The following is a 21,383-nucleotide window of genomic DNA, read 5'->3' as shown; positions in this document are numbered from 1 at the left end:
CCCGCAACCGATACTCGGATTTTTGTAGCTATGGGGCACACGCAGGCTTTCACATTTCTCCCTTTGGTGCTTTTTCAGGAGGGAATAATTGTCCACTAGGGCAGCCCCCATGCCCAGCCTTGAAAAAGCTCCTCAGGGCAGTTAGGGCTGGGAAAGGAGACCACAAGGAAATCCCACTGGGGAAGAAGGCTACGGGAATCCTCATGGCTTTGTCTTCAGGAGACCAGGCGATGGGCTACTTTTTGGTAGCCAAGGGGGCCCCTGAGCATTTCTGAAAGGCTGGAGGTTGTGAGGAGGGGTGTCTATGAGTAAGCACCCATTTATTATTACACGATACTGTATTTAGTATTATTATTCTATTAATAATAATGGGATAATGTTATTGTTTTAGTTCTAGTCCTCTGTTAGCCACAGAAGCCGGCTGGGTGACTCTGGGCCAGCCCCTCTCGCTCAGCCCAACCCACCTCGCAAGGTTGGTGTTGCAGGGAAAACAGGAGGAGGGAGCATTCTCCTGCTGCCTTGAGTTCTACAGAATACATACACATATATATATACACCCACACACACACACACAGAGATACACACACACAAACACATACATATATACAGAATATACATATATATATATACACACACACACAAACACACACACACAGATACACACACACAAACACACACATATATACAGAATATATATATATATATATAAACACACACACAGATACACACACAAACACACATATATACACACACACAAAGAGATACACACACATATATACAGAATATACATATATATATATATACACACACAAACACACACACACAGAGATACAAACACACACATATATACAGAATATATATATATATATATATAAACACACACACAGATACACACACAAACACACATATATACAGAATATATATATATATATATACACACACAAACACACACACAAAGAGATACACACACATATATACAGAATATACATATATATATATATACACACACAAACACACACACACAGAGATACAAACACACACATATATACAGAATATATATATATATATATATAAACACACACACAGATACACACACAAACACACATATATACAGAATATATATATATATATATACACACACACACACACACGCAGAGATACAAACACACACATATATACAGAATATATATATATATATATATAAACACACACACAGATACACACACAAACACACATATATACACACACACAAAGAGATACACACACATATATACAGAATATACATATATATATATATACACACACAAACACACACACACAGAGATACAAACACACACATATATACAGAATATATATATATATATATAAACACACACACAGATACACACACAAACACACATATATACAGAATATATATATATATATATACACACACAAACACACACACAAAGAGATACACACACATATATACAGAATATACATATATATATATATACACACACAAACACACACACACAGAGATACAAACACACACATATATACAGAATATATATATATATATATATAAACACACACACAGATACACACACAAACACACATATATACAGAATATATATATATATATATACACACACACACACACACGCAGAGATACAAACACACACATATATACAGAATATATATATATATATACACACACACACAGAGATACACACACATGCACACATATATTTACACACATACATATACACAGTATATATATATATATATACACACAAACACACACACAGATACAGAATATATATATGTATATACACACACACATACTCTGTAAAATAATCTGTATAAATCTGATGAAAGAAGCAAATAATAAAAGGGTAGAAAGTCCAGCCCACTCAATCAGGGCTCCCACCAATGCTACGTGGGGCGGCTCTATCAATGGAATAAATCATGTTCTGCTATGACCCAGTCACGGCGATGACGACGATGTTGGCGTCGACTCTTAGGTCGATTTCCTCCGGAAATGGCCCTCCCCTAATAACAGCAGCAATAACAGTAGCTACCTGATTGCAGAGGAAGCGGTGCCAAAGGCTCCGGACACGCGTTGCAGACAATTATCCATCAGCCTCAGCCAGGGAAGACCTTAAGGCAGGGTTTCTCAACCTCAGCCACTTGCAGATGCGTGGACTGCAGCTCCCAGAATTCCCCAGCCAGCATGGCTGGCTGGGGAATTCTGGGAGCTGCAGTCCACGCATCTGCAAGTGGCTGAGGTTGAGAAACCCTACCATAAGGACCCATTTCCAACAAGAACCCGTAATCCTGGTGCAAGAGAGCTGGCGGTTCAACCCTGAGGTCGAAAGAAGGGGCCCGTCTCTTGGGGAGGGGCTGAAAATCTCTCCTGATCCGTCATTCCTCGAATACACGAAAAGTTTATACGCTGGAATAAAGTATATCTTGAATGTTTCTTTCTAGCGATTCCAAAAGACTGAAATCACAGCGTTTCACTGCTGCCCTCTGGCGACCTGAAGAACGGAAGCCCTGAAAATAGGGATTTGCTGTCTTTCTACACAACCCCTCCAAGGCTCAGCGCGGCACGTTCTTTTCCACCTTTTGCAATAACCCCGCGAGGTGGGCCATGTTGGGAGAAAACGCTCTGAATATTTGGATGGCTATGAATTCAAAACTCCCCCAAGCAGGAAGCTTGAAAGTTTGGGCAACTGGTAAAAACAAACTCCAAAGAGGAAAGGAAAGGAAAGGAAAGGAAAGGAAAGGAAAGGAAGGAAGGAAGGAAGGAAGGAAGGAAGGAAGGAAGGAAGGAAGGAAGGAAGGAAGGAAGGAAGGAAGGAAGGAAGGAGAGAAAAAAGAAAAAAGGGAGGGAGGGAGGGAGGGAAAAAGGAAGGAGAAGGGGAGAGAAAAAAGGAAGGAAGGAAGGAAGGGAAGGGAAGGGAAGGGAAGGAATAAAATAAAATAAAATAAAATAAAATAAAATAAAATAAAATAAAATGCAAAGAAGAAAAACAGCTGCTAAAACCTCAGAGAATTGCTGCCTGTTTTTCTTCTTCTTCACACACCTGCAGAGAATAATCTGAAGCAAGATCTTTGGCATCCAAAATTGAGGGGAAAAATGGAGAACACCTTGTTGGTGGAAGGGAAAGGAGACCAACAGTCGCTTTTTCGTAGCTGGGTGTTAAATCGCCTTTGGGTGTGAAAAGTTGAGAGGAGCAACTGCAGGGGAAACCCAAGTCTATCTGTTTTCCATTGAAGAAGCTGAGGTCTCCATTTTTTGCATTCAAAAAAAAAAAAATACTCCGGGCTGTGTCAGCAACATTTTTTCACCCGCCAAGCCAAAACGCTGAGAAAGGAAATGTTATCTCAGCCAGCCGTAGATATCAGCAAGATTTTAGACAAAGGCCTAGGCAGGCAGTAACTGCATTCCCCGTCTCCAGTTAATTTAAACAGTTGAATTTTAATTTAAAATTGGAATCAAGCTGCAGATGTGAGAGAGGCGGCGATACCAGATGAACAGATAAATGAAGAAAATAAATTGGATTTAGCTTCCGTCCCGGTGCTGGGGTTGGCTCAGTGCAGTCCCGGGGCCAAATGTAATCTACAGCTTGAAAAAAGGTAGCAGGTTTCATGATTATTCAAATGGCAATGAAAAAAATTATGATGGTTAAAGAAAGGGAAAAGTGCTGAAATTTTTTCCCTGTAGAGCCGAATCTGGTTGCGAAGTGTCTGAAAAAAATAATAGAAGCTCCGCTGAAATTAAAAATCACAGCAACAAGCAGGTATGTTGGAAGGCTTCAGAAACAGATTGGCAAGCAGAAACAACAATTTGGCTATTTTTATACCCATTCTTTCCTCCAAGGGATGAATCCATGCTGGGAAAGAATACAAAATTCGACACATTGCACACACCGCTTCCTTCTCGCCAGCACTTCAGGGTTGAATGCCTGTCTGTGCTTGCTTTCAAGGGAAAACAAGGAAAGAAAAGAAGTTTTCTTTCTTATCGGCTGCCCAATGGTGCTGGGTGCGAGGAGACGGTTGTCCTGCCTGTGGAGCGGGCTGCCCCAAGAAGAGACCAGCTTTCCTTCTTCGGAAGTGGAGGGGGTCCTCTGTCGGAGCTGCTCCAGTGCAGAGTTTTCCAACCTTGGCAAGGTCGAGATGGGTGGACTTCAACTCCCAGAATTCCCCAGCTGGCACTGGGGGGGGGGGAACTTCAGCTTAACCCGCATCTGCTTCCTCCAGTACAGATTTGAGAAGGAAGCTGAAAGATCAAAGTGTAGCATAAAGAGGCCGGTACAGTAAGACATCGGCAAGGGCAATGCTTGCATTTCATGGAGTTGAGTGGGAAGGGACTCCAGAGGTCATCTAGCTCACCCGCTGCTCAGCGCAGTGTATCTGAGTACCAGTTATCACCTCCAGGGGAGGAGATCCTGTTGCACCCTAAACAACTAACCCGAAAGCAGTCCATTCAAGGATTCAGCTGTGTTATAATTCCCCATCTCACCCCATCTTGGGTGCAAACGTTCTGTCCAGTTAAGCGGTCACCTGTTCCTCCAGCAGAAAAGCACTCTTGACATGCTCAGCTTCCTCTTATCTACCTTGTCTTACGCTGTTATGTAATATATCAGAGCTAGAAGACTCCTTTCCCCAGGGGCAAAGGGCAGAGCATTTGTCCACGCCCAGAAGCACTCCGGCTGTTGTGTTTGCAAAGAAAAACCACCTTGTGTTTGCAGAGAAAACCGCCTTGAAAAGGGACGGGGAAAGAGAAACGGGGCTTGCGACTACGGACGCAATTTTCTTACCTACAGGTAAGATCTGGCTTGTGGAAATTTGCCTTCTCTCCAGGAAAATCATCTGCTCCTTTTAGGATCAGAGCTCAGAGGAAGACGAGAGAGTTGAAAACATTTTTTCAAACTCGTCTCACGATAGCTGATAGCCGAGAGGAGGCCCTCCTATGGGGTTTATTTTCTTCCCCACATCGAGAAGTGTGGGGGGGGACCTCTGATGGGACAGAATCTTCCCCAGTTTGGGGGATTTTCACTCCGGAAGAAAATACTCCTGCTGAAAGCTGAGCTCGGAGGAAGGAAAAAACCAGTGAAAAAAGAGATGAGATATTCGGAGTTGGCTGCAACCTGTCTTTGGGGTTTACAGACGCTGAGCTTTGGCTTCCCTGTTGCTGAATCAACAATATTCAGCTTTTTGTTCCCCTCCTCTTAAAAGGAGGGGACTGGCAAGAGGAAGCCAGTCTAAGTCAGCCAAGGGAATGGGACAGAAGGCGATACTTTCATTTTTGATTGACTCTCCGCGCTCTCGAGATCTCCGGCTGGAACGGTGAACTTTGCAGGCTGGCAACAGCCTTCTCCGGGGGAGAAGCCAGAAGGGCCGTTTCAGAGGAATTCAGACGTGAAGATCCGAGGACCGCGGGGATGCAGCGCACGGCACCCGAGCGTTGGAAAGAGACGCGCCCCGGAACCAAAGGCACTTAAGGGAGACAGAAGCCTTGGCCGGGGAGATCCCTTGGCTCTGGAATCGCCCTAGCTGGGAAAATGATCCTGGTAAGCCCTGTTTGGGATATAAGCGGATCCCTAGGAAAGCTTTCCGAGGCCCTTCAGGCCGGGGCCAGAGCTGGCACTGCAAGGAAGCAGACTCGGGTCAGGGAGGAAGGAGGGTCAGCTCTTCCCACGACGTGGGGAGACCTGCAAAGGGGTGGCTCTTTCTCGGAGGTGGCTTCGCCCATCCGGGGGGAACGCGACGATTCTCGCAATTCTGCGCACGGCAGCCCTCGCCAGGGACTGGCCGCTTGCCCCCTGTCGTTAGGAGGGGAACCCAGAGGGCATCCGTACAGGTAGCTGGAGCCTCTGAAGGTGTCAGCGTCAGGGGAGGGATCCTGCTTTGCCTGTCTGAACGGCTCGGCGACAGCCTGCCGCGGATGTCTGCCGTGCTTCCTTTCTTCCTCCTTCCAGTAACTCGCAAGCAAAAGCGAAAATGCTTTGAATAGAAGCTGGAGGCTGCAAAGCGCGCAATGCCTGAAAGCGACGCCCTTGGAGAGCTGACAATAAAAATAGAGAGGATCAGTTGGCTTCCCAAACAGGGTTTACAGAGGTGACCTTCGCGGAGGCAGGCAAAGGATTGACACCCCCCCACGAAAAAAGCACCATCGTAGATCTCGGTCCGAGGGGCTTAAAGGTGTCGTGGGAACGCAGCTCCAAGACGCAGGGCGCTGGAGGGAGAACGTGCGCGATGTGCGTCTGGCTGTTTTTATAGGTCATTTTTTCCCCAGTTAGGGGTCAGTCTCTCGGATCGGTGATGTGTGCGTGGGGACTCAGCCCAAGAATGGTTGGGGGTGCCAAAGCCAGTGGTGGGTGGGGCCAAACAAGGTGGGCCGGGCTACGTGTTATCCCTTCGTCCTGTTTAAAGATCCCTCTTTAAAACACCTTTCGAAAGAGAAGCTCCCTCTTTTTTACGGCTCTGCACGGTAAAGGAATCGCTATCTTCCTCCGCTCAGCCGGCCTGGATGCCACCGCGAGAACCATTTTCACAACGTCCCTGCGGAGTAGGCTTGTGGCTCGCCAGAAAGCTGTTGGATTAATTGGAGGCACCAAGTGGACCCGTTTTTTTTCTTTTCCCAGAACAGCTGACCACTGTGTATATCCCCCCCCCCTTCTGCTTTCCGTTAGTTAAGGAGAAGAGAAAGAAGAAACAAAGAAATTAAAATCCCAAGATGTCATTTTAACTTCCTTGTGGGTAACAGCAGAACTAAAAGAGAAAGAAATCTGGCTGATGAGAAGAAAAGGCAGCAAGAACAGGAAATGTTCCTTGTTAGGATGGGGGATTTTTTCTTCTTTCTTAGGAAATATTGCCAGCCTTCACCGGAAAAAGAAATTTTTGGCCCCAAATGCTGAGTAAAAGCAGAGTGAGTAAGAACTGGAAACACCGCGGAACTGCTTTTTATTTTTTTCACGCCCCATTTTTTCTTGTATGTGGGTGTGCGTGTGGCCGTGCACTCCCTTCGTGCAAAAGGCAGGAGGAGAAGTGAGGGAGGTAGAAAAATACCGGTGGTGTCACGAATACAGAACAGCTTTAATCTTTCTCCTACGCCAGTGGAGAAGAAAAGAACTTTTTTTTCTTTCCCGCATGAATTATCATGGGGCATCCTAGGATGGAATTATTTCAACTGTTGAGCCTTGCTGAAGGATGGGGGATGATGGGACTTATGGTCCGGCCAGAGCTGGAATGGAATTCTTTTTTCCTGCTGGGAAATACTATATTTATGTTTAAAAAAAATCAGAAAGGTCAAAAGATTTCCCCTTTCACCAGCCTGGATGCTCCTTGTTATATTCAGGTTTAAAGGGGAAGAGAGGAATATTTTTTTCAGGCAAAGTTGATGCCTAAGATTACAATTTCCCCATCTTCAAACACGTACCTCCAGATGTTCTGCAGCTGGCTTTCAAGTAAAGACAGCAACGATCTCCATTAGATTTTTGCAGAATTAGACTTTTGCCGGAAGATTGGAGCGTTGGCATTTACTTTCTAAATTAATAGTCTCCCCGTTTCCTTGAAAGGGAACCTAAGTCAGCGAAAGGATCAAAGCAGTGTTTTAAAAAAAGAAACCACACGTTTGCTAATTGAAGTTTTTTTTTTTTTCTGGGGATTTCAACCTGACTCAAGACAGATGTGGCCTGAAGATGAGTTGTGAAGCCATTTGTTAAAATCCACCCAGCTAATTCTGGTTTTGTATCCAGGATGTCCTGTGCAGCAGAAATGGGGAAAAAATTAATATCCTGGGCAAATGTTTTTGCCAGAATAAATATGTTAAGTGTTAAGTAAATATGTTCCTTTTCTTCTTCTTCTTTTTTTTTCACAGTGGTGGCTTGATCCTGATTTGGTTTTATTTACTGTACTTTCCATGTTAAGGCTGAGCATATACCTTTTTCCTTGCTCTTTTTCAATACACATGCTCCTATTTAACTATCAGTTAAAATGAGACTTGCCTGTATCTGAAAAAAGTGGAATTGGAGGCCACACAGGATCATGTAATCCTGTTAGTTAATATTTATGCAACTGTTACAAGGCAGTGATTGTACAACAGCTGATTGCACTTACCAGGAATTGCCCAGTTCCTTTTTTCTTTTAAAAATAGAGAAGAGACAACGTTCCCTCTCGTGAAAACATGGAAAATGAAGGTTCTTGCCAACTCTCACATCCAAATCTTCTTGCAAAATTTAGAAGTCTCTTCCAGCTAGTTAGTGCTGTGCATGGGTAATTAGAAGTAAAGCCTATCTTACTTTCAACTGTTGGTCAACGGGATGACCAACAGATTGGGGCACGTTTTTATCCGAGGCAAGAGAGGCCTCCCCAAACACAAACAGCCCGTCAGGCCGACACTACAACAGAGCAACATTCAAACCATTGGTGCCTTTTGTCAAAGTTCCCAACTTTTCTGCACAGAAATGGACGTTTCTTATGAGAAAGTTGGTATCGGGCTTGCACGTCAGGTTTTTGGATATCTCTTTTCTCCAACGTGGTCCTTTTGGATATGCAGTGTTCTCCCATCTGTGCATTTTTGGATGTTGCTGGGGAAAAATATTTCAAGATTTCTAAATATTTGCTCCCGGAAGCCACCAGTTACGGACTTTGGCAGAAAGGCCCTTGAAAAGAAAGCTGTGGCAAATATTGCCAGAAACCTGATCCTAGATTTTTTTTTGTAGGGAAAATAAACAAGGTTCTCTAAGTCCAAGTTCCAGATGGCCTGTCTCCTAAAGCTGTAGGCTGCCTTGCTTTTTCACAACCAAATTTGGAACAGGAACAACAGGAAGCTGGAAGAGATGATTATTTTAACACCTTACAGGTCAAATATTGCAACCCGGAGAAGCAAACCTCCTTCTCAAATTTGAGATGGGCTGTTTGGAATTTTATCCGTGCGTTTCCATTGCTCTGACCTCCTTCTGAACTGAGGGTTGTACGGGCCTCTGTCGCCTTGGAGAGATGTGGAAAAGAGGCTTTGGGTCATTTCCAAGATGAGAAACCCAGTGGGTTGTTTTGCAAGCTCTGTAGATCAGCCAGCTGGAGCAGAAGATTAAATAAATGTAAATAAAAGTTCTCATTGCTGGGAAAAGTCGGAGATCAGGAGCCAGGTTAGGAGTTGCCTCCGCCAGCCACCCAATCTCATCATATCCAGGAAGATGATTGCATGTCAGTCAGGAACAGAATTCCAAACAGGAACATTTCATCCATTGTGGCTAATGGCCATTTCCTTCCACAATGTTGGCTCGCGCCATGTCCTGAACACGTCTTTATCCCTGGAAAGACATCATTCAAACCTTTTCATTTGAGTGGCTATAGGTCAGAGGGTGGTTTCCTTTTACAGACTGAAATACAAGTTTGTTTGGGAATGGCAGATTGGGATTTTAATGGGAAAACAGCTGGCTTATTTACTAAACCTGGCAAACATTGGGGGAAAAAAAATCTGGCAAAATAGGATAGAAGGAGACACAGGCATAAACAGGAACAGAGAGCCAGGAACAAGAGGTAAAAGTTAAAAAGGATGGAGATAATATCAACCAGATTATCTACAGTATATCTTTGGGTGTATTTATCCCCGTCCAAAAGTCCAGAACTTTCTAAAGTCATTGAAAACAAGAGTAATGGTCCCAGCCAGTCCCAAAGGGAGCCGCCCTTGATTTATTCCAGCTCTAACTTTTTCTGAGGCAGAATTGAGATGGAATCTAGGCCATCAGGTGATCCTTCCTCCAGCCTGCTTCTTGAAAGCATCCGTTTGGTGGACGAGTGTGAGGCCTTCAACCTTGTGGCCATCCAGGCGCACTCGAATTACCCCTTCTAGCTTTCAGGAAGAAAAACAAAAATATACCAAATGTCAAAAGTTAAGTTTGAATATATATTTTTTCATACTAGTGTTTGCTCAGTGGATTCACATGCACACCTGGATCACAAACATGCCATCAAAGGTAAGAGTTCTTGATTCAATTCTGTAAATTGCATTGGGGGGGGGCTTTAATTTTTATTCTTTCTACCTTACTGTTCAGATGTGGTGGGAATGTAGTGAGTAGGAAATGAACTACAGACACCAGAAGTTACACCCTGGTGCAAAGTCCAGAAATAATTCTTTTCTTCTGAGTAAGCTGGGCTTGGAAAACAAGGTCCAGGCAGGAATTGAACTGCATAAAGGAGTTTTGAGACCAGATTCTTTGATTGCACTCTGTTTTCCTACCCTTTATCTTTGCTACATGCCTTAATCCTGAATCAACAGGTGAATATCAATCACTTTTTTTTTTAGAAATGAAAAAAAGGAGTGGAATTGTCACCTGCCCATACAAATTTCTACCTGGCTGGTCAACAGCGATTAATCAAGATGAAAAAGAAGGTGTTCGATGCCTTCTAGATCTTTGAATTATAGGACCCAAAATTTTCCACATATCCTGTTGGCTGGGGTTTATGGGAACTATGGTCCAAAACATCTGGAGGGTGCAAAGTGATTTATCCTTGCTGTAGGCTGGAAGTGCACAGCCTTTCTCAGCTGGCAGACAGTGCACACATTGCTGGTAATTGTCAGTTTTACCCCAGAAGGTGTCCATCAAATGCATGGAGATAAGGAATGAAGAAGTTAGTTTTAATGTCCATTTAAATCAAATCAGATGAAATCTTGTCCTATTCCTACCCGCCTGGGGAAACACCTCTCAGTTAATTGAAAGGCAAAAGAAAGAGGAACGCTTTGGTGTAGATGAAGCATGAAAATGTCCTATGCCTTGCAAAACATTCCCAGAACTGTTAAGACTTGGGGGGGGGGGGCTCAAGGAATCTGTTCTCCCCTTAAAATGACTTCAATTGATGCAGGTGAGGTCGAAGCGTTGCAGAATTAAGCCAATGAGATTCAGTATGTCAGTTATCTTTGGAAGCAAGAAATCAATTCTTTGCAGGCAAGGTCAAACAAAAATCTGCGTGTTACGTCCGAACGGAGGTTGGCGAGACGGTAGGTTCGTTGCTGAGCGAGGCAAAGGACCGACGGGTTTCTTCTCTTCTTCTTTTCTATGAAAGGTGCTTCATGTTGTCTTCACTATTCACTTGCTGCTCCTTCAAGATGCCCATCCCTGTGAAACATGGGAATACTCAATAGGAGGGGAATGCTGCCCCAAGTGTGATGCAGGTCGGTAAAGGATCTACGTGTCGCACGGCTAGGGGGAGGGGTGGAGAGTGAAAGAAACGGGTTCACATAGCAGGTTGAGATGAAAAAGAATCCAGGGTGAGATCGGAAGGCCCTTAAAACCAGGTTTCATATCGGGCCATGGAAGTGTGGAGCCCGTTAAATGGTTGCATTGTGCTAATGTTTAGAATACACTCTCCCATGTTTTTATTCTAGTTTTTAACGGTTTTCATTGTATTTTTAATGATTTTGGTTTTGATTCTTTGGAATAGTTGGTTTTTGGCTTTTCGACAACATACACCATCCAGAGTTAACACATGATAGGGGCGGCTATATAAATTTAATCAATCAGTCAATGAATCAAAAATCTCATTGGCAAGGCTAGCCCAAGAGGTTGAACAAAGGACTGTCTTCACAATACACGCGACCTGGTAATAAGTTAACCCATTTTCTGAGTTTTATTGATTCATTGATTTATTAAACGCACAGGCTGAGTGTGCATATTTATTATGCAAATGAAACTAACCCTACAGGCTGCGTTTGTGCAACACGCTAAGCTACATGCATGCAAATTAACCACGGTTAGCAGGTTTTGCACCTGCATCAGCTAGGTCTTTAATTGACCTTGATTAAGGTGGTTGTGTAAACACAACTGAGAGGCTACCTGGATCAATTGTAACTGAACCCGCCTTCACCGCTGATAACAGGCCATTCTTCTCCACTGAACCTAAAAGGAATCAAGCTAAACTGGAAAGTTAGTTTTCTCCAATCCAACATCCTTTCTGCGATGTTGCTTAGAAGAAATTGATTACTTTCTGATTTTACTCACTGGCAATTAGATTGCAAGTATTCACAGTGTTCAAATGATTTACAGGGAAGCGGGGGGAGAACTGTAGGAAAACCCTCAACGAAATATGTACCCACACCCATCCTTTAAATCTAATTATGCTCTTTTTGATAGCCTTCTAAAGGAGATATGGGTTCATTGTAAAAAAAAAAAAAAAAAAAAAGGCTGGTGTTCCCCCAGGAAGTGGAAATAGCCAAACGTTATCTTCCAGAGAGCTTAAATTTTGGCAAAAGCAGGTTGAATCCTGATATTGCTGCTTTAGGTCAGTGTCAGGACCACAGATAACTCCAACCTGGTGGATCTGCCTCGGCGTCTGAGAGATGTTGTCTCACCCAAAGGGCGGATGTCTAACCAAGTTGGTCAAGCAGCTTAGAGAGATGTTGGTAGTTCCTAATTTGGTTTTCTAGGCACCGCCTTGTAAAAGGTGGAGGAGCAGGAAGTGAAACCAGAGATGTGTCTTCTGAATGAGGGGTGAAGGCACCTCCTCGTGCTTCTAGGGGACATTAGGGGCAGTATCCGTTCCTCCCTGAAAGGAGCATCCTGCATTTTTCCAATGGTAGCTCTTCCATGGAACAGCGTGAAAGGCAGGACTTGAAGCTCATGCTCTCCCATTTTGGCACGGTGTCTCCTGAAGGCTGGAACACCGCCACCTTCTCCGAGCTCTGAATGAGATACTCAGTGGGTATCACCCCTAACGACCCCTAACCAGAAAGTTTTTGACAATGCATTTTCCCCTTGGATCTATCTACCCTAGGATTCCGAGTTTTAAGACACTGCACCCTCAGTTCCAGTACGAACTGTGTTCACTGTAACCCCGGGTGGTACACCGAACACCCAAATGGATTGACAGCGTGCTTTAAGTGCCAGGAATGTGATCCAGGTAAAAAAGCCAACTAACAGGTTGAACGAACAGATTAACAAAAGGATCTTTGGGTGGGGTTTCTCAAGTTTAGCCTTTCTTTGGGTGGTCTTATTCTGATTGCAAGGTAGCTGGAGAATGTTGGGTTTGTTTCCTGTTACTCCCCAACTTTTTTTTTCCTCCCATTTTTATCATAGCCCCTGGATAATACACCTTGGGGATCTTTGAAGTAGAACTAGGCTGCTCTCAGGGTTGAATGGGTGAGATGCCTCTGAGTCTTTAGGACTTCATCTTTAGGACTTCAAGATGACCCAACATTTGAGAACATTTGTAACTCTTGTCTTGCAGTGGCTCATCTGAGAATTAAGAACCCGTGTCACTATCGGAAGAACACAGAATGCATCTGCAAACCAGGTTTTTTCTGTTTTCACAAACTGGACGAAGGTTCCTGCGACGTGTGTGTCAAACATACTATCGCTCCTCCTGGTTTCAGGGTGACACACGTTGGTAAGATGATGATGATGCAATATTTGTGCTTTTGATCCTCTTTCTCTGAGGTGGTCTCTGAAAATTTGCATTTCTGGACGAGGAGAGGTTGTTTCACCAAGCCTCTGCAATTATCCAACAGTTTTGCTGTGGGTCCGTCTTGCCTTTCCCAGGCAAAGTTCTTCCTATCTCCTTCCATGGAATCAGACTTGGAAAGGACCATAGTCCAACCCTAAGTTCTCCTCTCTTGCAGTTTGAAACAGGATAGAGTAATTGTTGCTCTGCAAGTAAGTGAAGAATATTCAGAGGAAAATTGGTCCCCTAGCATTACCTTAGCATTACCCCTATCAGAAAGATCTCAGGACTTTTCTCAAGAAACGTCTCCTCTTGCTCTGTTTCACAAAACTGATTCCAAAGAGATACTTTTGCCATAGTTCTGTTGGAAAACTAGAAAAACGGTCATTTCCAACAGAATTAGGGCAAATTCTTCAAGGAACACCAAACATCCTACCTCGTTCTTCCCTCTTCAGCCATTTTATCTCCACAACAACCCTGGGTGGTAAGTTAAACTGAGAAATCTCCATTGGGCCAAGTAAATTTACTAACTGATAAAGGGAATTAACAAACAGATCGAGCAGATGTCTTAAAAGAAAGCTTTGTTTAAAGTCCCCAGCACTGGGCTGATGAAAATACGGTATTTTGAAAAGAGAGAGATGGTTTTGGAATCAGCAAAACTGCTTTTCTAATGATGAAAACAACTCGTAGGCTTCACCCTTGCTCTGCAGTGCTCTGAGACTATTCAAAACCCATCAATGTGTTCTTTTTACAGGCACCGAAACTCATGACACCATATTTGAGCCCTGTCCTGCTGGGACGTTTTCAGCAAGAGAAATGTCATTTTCTTGTACAAAGTGGACAAAGTAAGTATCCTTCAGCTACTCCACAAATGTGGTCTGTTTGATGCTACGTTCTCTAAAATCTTCCTCCTTCTTGCCTTTTCTAATAATTCCCACTTCCTGCAGATGGATGGATGGATGGATGGATGGATGGATGGATGGATGGATGGATGGATTACGTGCCATCAAGCTCTTTTTGACTCGTGGTTGTCACATACATAGATTTTCTCCATGATGATCAAGGGCCAGAAGAGAGGAATATTTTCCTCCTGGGGGCATTTTCTTTTAAAGAACAGGAATGGGGATGCTGAAAAAGGAAAGAAAGTTCTTGAATTGGTGGATCGTCAACAGTTGCAAACTTGGCCAGCAGATTTTTGTAAATGTTTGCAAACAAAAAGAATGGTTTGTCTGTGTGCCTGGGCCGTCTTGTAGAAAAAGAAAGGACAGGAGAATATGAAGGACTTTGAATTTGCTCAACTGGGAAAAATGAGTTAAGTAATTCATTCTTCCTGAGCTGGAAGGCACATATGTCACAGCAGTCAGTTGGAAATGCATTTATGAGGAAGTCATATGAGAAAGTGTCTGGCCCAAAGTCACCCAGCTGGGTTCTGTGCCTAAGTCAGGACTAGAACGTGGGCTTTCCTGGCTTTTAATCCAGGACCTATAAACACTACAACAGACTGTCTCTCTCTGGTGAATGAACACCTATCAGTATTTCCAATTCTTTTTTTATTTCTCTCATTGTGCCTGCCTGCCTGCCTGCCTGCCTGCCTGCCTGCCTGCCTGCCTGCCTGCCTGCCTTCCTTCCTTCCTTCCTTCCTTCCTTCCTTCCTTCCTTCCTTCCTTCCTTCCTTCCTTCCTTCCTTCCTTCCTTCCTTCCTTCCTTCTCTTTCACTGTTTCTTTTTTTCTTTCCTCAGTTGCAGTAAGGAAGGCTTGATCAAAAAACAGGCTGGCAGTGCAATTGCTGATGTCGTGTGTGAGGTCCATAATGCACCTCCAACAAACACTTCGATAATTTTAGCTGCCACTCTGAGCAGTTTGCTGCTCCTGGTTCTGGTTTTAATCTTTGTGATATGGAAACACAGAAAGCGCATAATGAAAGGTAGGTGGGTGGGAACAGCAATCAGCATGGTAGTGATAATAATATCAACACCAATTGTAGTAACTCTAAACAGTTGACCATTTTTGATTCCAATTCTGAAGCAGGCCGCGGGTGGGGAAATAAAGTGGCTGGGTGGTGAATTCATGTTGCTTCCAGAGTAAAATGATAAAGATGAACACATCATCATCACCATCGGTTGAAAATAAAGAGGCTACCATGTAAGATTTCCAAATGCAGACTGATAAACATTTAGCCCATAATAAGCCAGACATGATGCTAGTTACCAAGGAACATTCAAGTGTGGATACTTGACATTGTAGTAGCCGCAGACAGAAGGGTCAATCAGAACTAGCCAAATACAAAGGCCTTTGAGTAGAAATTCAGCAAAAGTGGAAAAAGAAAGTTGTTAGTGGTGCCAAAAGGGGTTGGAGGGCTTGGAGTCACATCGAAAGAGCTGGCGAAGGGCTTGGACATGATAGGAATAGAGGGAATCTCATCTCCTCAGTTGCAAAAAGTTGCATTACTTGGAAGAGTGAAGATATTACGACAGTGACTTTAAGCTATCTTAGATCCTTGGGAAGGATCCGATAATCAGAGCTATCTGATCAACTGTGTAATAATAATAATAATAATAATAATAATAATAATAATAATACCACCACCACACCACCACCACCACCTTATAAGGCTGCCAAATTAGAGAGACTCAAGAAAATGATAGCCATAATTGTCCATTCGCCATAAATTCCGTGTCTCCCAATTGGCATAAAAAGTTTCATTGTCGGGGGAGAAAAAAGAGGGCAGGATTGGGGGGTGAGATTTTGCTAGGCTGTAGTTTTAAGATTTTGTAAACTACAAGAAATGTTTCTAAGAAAATGTCTTTCTTTTCGGTTTGCAGCAATTGGCAGAAGAAAGGTAAGTGGGCCTTCTTTTAAAGTCTTGTAATGTCCTTTGGAATCTCACCTTCCCCCCCCCCAAATTGGTAATTTAGGGGTCCTACTTTAATTTCCTATTGCTCCCATGCTTCGAAAATCGGCCACCCTCCCCCACAAAATCCGATTCCCCTTCCCTGCGAAATCTTCCGCCCCCAAGACTGCAATGCTGTGGGTGCTCTCACAAAATGGCAGCTGGGGAGGGGCGCAGCACCATAACTTCAGCGGAGGTTGAGAATGGGGGGCAGACTTTCAGTCCCGTTCTCTTGGGCGGCTTCTTTCCAACCCATAAAATCTGGGGGTCTTTTGGTCCCCAAAAGTGAGACTCCCAGCTGCAAAACCTTTGCCCAGTCTGATGGCACGATCTGTGTAACAGTGGAACAATCTATCTAAAGAATCCAAAATCTGTGGGTTTTTCATTTCTGGAGGTTTTTAAGAAGCTGGACGGCTGCCGCTTGGGGTTAGTTTAATTAGTTTTCCTGCACAATGCAGGGCCTTTGACTAGATGATCTTTGGGGTCCCGTCAGCTCCAGAATTCTATGATTCCTTGGGTCTATTGACCCAAAGACCTTGAATCAAATGAGGAAAGTTCTGCATCTCTGATTCTCATTGAGAGTGAGTATGAATTCAGGGTCCTATTAACCTTAAAACATTCTCCTGGTTTTAGGGGGAAGAACCACGTCTCAGAAATCCAGAGAATGAATGCATGGTAAAGCCCATTCAGGAGACAACCCAAAATCCTGGGCAGCCAAGTTATGCAAGATCTTGAGACATGACGGTGCTCAGCCCCTCTACTAAGGCTATTCACTACTCCTGCGTTTATGGGGGAAAGGACTAAGAGGAGTGACCTGTAACGGATTACTTGGGCATTCTCTGTTTTGATCTTGAAGCTCCAAAGCAAGGGACGCCTTCCAAATTCATGCAGAGAAGGTGGCCTGAGCTGAAACACATGCGGACTATAAAGATAAAGCAGAGCGGGAGAACTTCCCGTCCCAAGGAAGAGCAAGAAGGGGAACACTACAAAAAGTGAAACATTCCACAACTTTTATGCTTTGGGGTGAGCATCCATTCTCACACAGTCAGTGAGAAATAAAGCAACACCTCATCTAACCGTTGGAAAAATGGGACAGCGAGAAACCATTGTTTCAGTGCAAAAGAAGGGGTTGATCAGCCCGTTTCGCAGGGTGGGAAGGCAAACGTGGCACAGAAGAGTTTGCACCCAGATCATAGAAACGGAACTTACTGTATTTTTGGGTATAATGTCATTAAAGATGTTTTTTTGGAAAAAGATTAAAATCGGATAGAAACTAATATAAAGTGAGAAAAAGAAGAAGAAGAAAGGAATCAAGGAAAAAGCTAGACGTGCAAGAAAGGGGGGGAAATGGAAAAGAAAAATAGAGTGGAAAGAAAAAAGATACACGGAAGGAGCTTCCGATCTTCTTTACAGCAGTTATAAGTGGAATTATAAATTTACCTCTTACTCTACGGATACAACTAACTTTTTTCTTTCCATAATCTATTCTGTCTAATCATCAAAACCATAAATCCATCAGTTCATTTTTTTCTGTTTCACACAAAAAGTCTATAAGGGGTCTCCAGCCAGCAATAAACATAGAGATTGTCTTTTCTCTGCTCAAAGAACTCAATTTAACCATCTTAGCAAGTTCCTTCATTTTTACCAACCGTTCTTTCATTGTGAGTAGTGCTGAATCTTTCCATCTTTGTGCATACAATAATCTCACGGCAGTTATCGTATACAAAAACAGACTTCCATGGCTTTTTTCCAACTGTTTGTCCATCAATCCCCAAAGAAAAACCTCTGGTTTCAATTGTATATTAATCTTTAAAACCCTCTGAATCAGTGTGTGTATTTGAATCCAAAATGTTCTAGCTTTTTTACATGTCCACCAAGCATGATAAAATATCCCTTCCTATTGTTCACATTTTCAACATAAATTTGAAGTGCCTTTATATATTCTTGACAATTTTTCTGGTGACCTGTACCAACGGTACATCATTTTATAAAGAAATCTCTATCAGATTATAACATAATGTGAAACAGAACTTACTCTTGGAAAACAGCCGTTCCTGGAATGCTTTGTAGGTTGTCTTCAATACGTACTACTTAGCAGAAGGTCCTGGGTTCTCGTGAGCTTGTTGGGTGAGTTTCAGCCCTGCTTGCTGGTTGAAGGTGGACCTTCTGGAGTGAAAAGCTGGTCAAGCCTTTGATTACTCTGGAAAGTTACCACCAGATTGTGAATCTCTCAAGCAGTGTGAGGTCTAGGAATTCAGCAGGCCACATTGTTTGGCACTGCAGCTTTCCAAGTCCTCTCGGTGCAGGGGGAGACAGCTACATAGATGGTCTTCTGGATGGTCCTCCAAGCTGAGGAGACGCTTTGGGTGTTGTTTCAGCATCAAGGGAGAGCAGGGGAGCAGACTTTCTCCAGCCAGAGATCCTCAGGGATAACAGGTTAGGAACTGGAATCTGGAAAGAAATAGAGATGAAGTTATTGTGAGTGGGGCCAACAGCAGTTTTGGGCAGGGCTAATCTCCTTTCTCTCACCTGTTGCTCTTCCAGCTCTTCTGTCTTTCTCTCTGCTCCTCTCCTTCCAGCCTCCTCTTCTTCTTCCTCACTGTGAAGTTGCTGGATTCCTTGCTAGAGTTGCAAACAGAAAGCTTGCTGAAGGCTTTGGAGAATAATCGGAGGACTGATAGTTGCTTCCAAGTCCTTCCAAACCTTGCCTTGTTCAAAGAAAGGGACAAAAGAGCCATCCGCCATACTTGGGGGTTACTCGTTGGCAAGGACTCGGTTCTTCTGAATCAGGTGGTAGAGCGTGAAGCTGTGCACTGTTGTTTGCCAATTGAAGTGTTTGAGATTACGAGAAGGATAGGGAAGAATCCCATTCAGGAATCAACGTCTTTTCTGTTGCGTTGTGTTCTGTTCTGTTGCATTTCTGTTGTGTTGCATGAGGCCAGCCAGTGTTGGCTGGCCCCATTCACCCTTTGGTCCTGGTTACATGGATGTGTCTTTCAATGTGTATGAAAAAAAATGGCCCATTCTTGTTTTTAAGGATGTGGTAGATCCATCTAGACTGCAAAAGAATACGCTGGCTGGGGAATTCTGGGAGGTGAAGTCCACGCATCTTAAAGCTGCCAAGGTTGAGAAACACTGGAATACAGTCTGGTGCAGCTTCTGATGAATGGCTTCAGAAGTATTATCCCCAAGAAGTGGGGTGTTCTCCTCCATCGGAGGTCTTCAGACAGAGCCTTGGATAGTCATCTGCCAGAAATTCTCTGGTGGCTCTGCACTGGGCAGGAGGTTGGGCAAGATGACCTCCGAGGTGACCTTGAACTCTAAGGTGACCTTGAGAGGGGATGGGGAGGTTGAACGAACACATCCATTTTGCACAAAGAAAGGGGTTCGAGGACATCCTTCCCAAGCTGTGTTTCCTACCCTACGTATTGCTTTGATTTTTTAAAGAAAGTGTGTGTGTGTTGTGTTGTGGTGTGTGCTAACCCAGCTAGCACCTACACTTTTTTGTTTGTTAGGATGTGAATGCACAGCACGATCCTGCAACAGCCTCAAGATGTTAAAAAAAAAAGGACCAGCTATCAAATTTGCCACATTTCTCCAGAATTGTATATGACTCAATCTTAATATCTCTGTGTACCGAGGATCCAATCCAGTGTATGAAAATGTCTTCTTCTGGGACACTATTCCAAGCTATGAGATAATTGATGATTTAAAAGTGGCCACCTTCTCGCACATTTTTTGTACTACCCAATCATTTTCTGTTAGGAATTTTTTTCCTAATATTTAATTTAAAAGAGATGAATCCCCCCTGTCCTTGAAACTCTCAAAACTCTCAAGCCTTGGCAGGGAAAATGTATTCAAGAAACAGGAATAAAATATCCAGGTTTTCCCATTCCTGCAATCTGAGGCTTTCCTTTGTTTAACTAGTAACGTATCACGGATTATTATTTTTAAAAAGATACGGACTGAGAAAGAGAGACGTGCAGCCTCAGATTTGTACATGGTGCCCCCCAAACTTCTTGTGATTGGCAAAGCTTTTCACTGGACTGTAATTTTGAGCGTGAACATAATGGGCCTACCGTATCTTTTTATCTCCACGAAGTAATAATATGAATTGCACTGGATTAAAGGTAGCTAAAGTTAAGTTAAAATAAATCACATCTAGGGTTGTTTGGCCCCTGGTGCACACAATTGGGGTTCTAGGCCAAAAAGTGGTTGCATTTGAGAAAAGGGCATGGAAAGATGAGGTCAAAGCTAGAAAAGCTAACAGGCCAAGTCTTACAGACCGCAGAAAGAACATTTTGCACTCATTTAATGCTTGTGAGCATTCAGAATCGTTTACTTGGACACAAGAGGCAACTGTCCTGGGCTGTTGAAAAGGAGATCTTTTTGTAGAAACCTTTCCAAGCTTCAATCACCCTCTTCTGCTGGAAAACTCTGTTTTCTCTTTGAAATCCTGGGGTATTTAATAACCGTTGGCGTCTTTAGAAACAAGTCTCTTCCTGTCCCTCCTGCTCACTCTTCCCAGTCGTAAGTCCATAAGAAGAATTTCTCACCAGAGGTCTTCTCTTGGGAGAAGAAGCCCAAGGGCTGGTGTGCAAGTACACCTCGCTAGCACCCCTGTGTTCTTGTCCCCTTTGAAAGAAACTTCAAAAGCCACTTTCCCCCCTCCAAATAAATGTCAGCCAGTGGGAAAATGTCAGCCTGTATCCAGGTTTGGCCTTCTGAAAGAGAGTAATATGAGACTTGATCCAAGGGTGGTTGAACCTCCTTTTCTAGAGTCTTAGCTAGCAAGAAGCGGAGCTGAAGCTGCAAAAAAAGACTAAGGCAAGAAAAACAAGTTAATCGATGAACCAACCTCCTTGTTTTGCATGGCTTGCTCTTTTCCATAAATATGTGGTTTTGCGTTTCTCCAGGAAAAAAGCTTTCAAGCTTCTGGAAGCTTTCGATTCCACCCAGAACTGCCTTACAGGGGTCACTAAATAAGAGTTCGGGGTTAAATCTGGTTCATTCTATGTACATTCATAAGCTTACAAACCTCTGCCCGTAATAAAAGATACAA

The 21,383-nt window shown here is 43.5% G+C and overlaps 1 protein-coding gene across 1 annotated transcript; it reads left to right on the top strand.

Annotated features, from left to right (window-relative positions):
• Nucleotides 1–4,690: 4,690 nt before the first annotated feature.
• TNFRSF14 (TNF receptor superfamily member 14) lies at nucleotides 4,691–18,258 on the top strand. Its single transcript, XM_025165977.2, has 9 exons — nucleotides 4,691–4,814; nucleotides 9,919–9,971; nucleotides 11,059–11,167; nucleotides 12,766–12,891; nucleotides 13,219–13,377; nucleotides 14,186–14,276; nucleotides 15,171–15,355; nucleotides 16,254–16,270; nucleotides 16,955–18,258. Exons 2-9 carry the CDS (start codon nucleotides 9,939–9,941, stop codon nucleotides 17,054–17,056), a joined length of 822 nt encoding a protein of 273 aa, XP_025021745.2. The 5' UTR covers nucleotides 4,691–4,814; nucleotides 9,919–9,938; the 3' UTR covers nucleotides 17,057–18,258.
• Nucleotides 18,259–21,383: the final 3,125 nt, after the last annotated feature.

Source organism: Python bivittatus, unplaced genomic scaffold, assembly GCF_059951505.1.
Source record: "Python bivittatus isolate LINGU-HERP-01145 unplaced genomic scaffold, Pbiv_v1 ctg000090_np1212, whole genome shotgun sequence".
Taxonomy (NCBI): Eukaryota; Metazoa; Chordata; class Lepidosauria; order Squamata; family Pythonidae; genus Python; species Python bivittatus.
The sequence above is the reverse complement of the archived record's forward strand: the minus strand, read 5'-3'. Positions and strand labels throughout refer to the sequence as shown.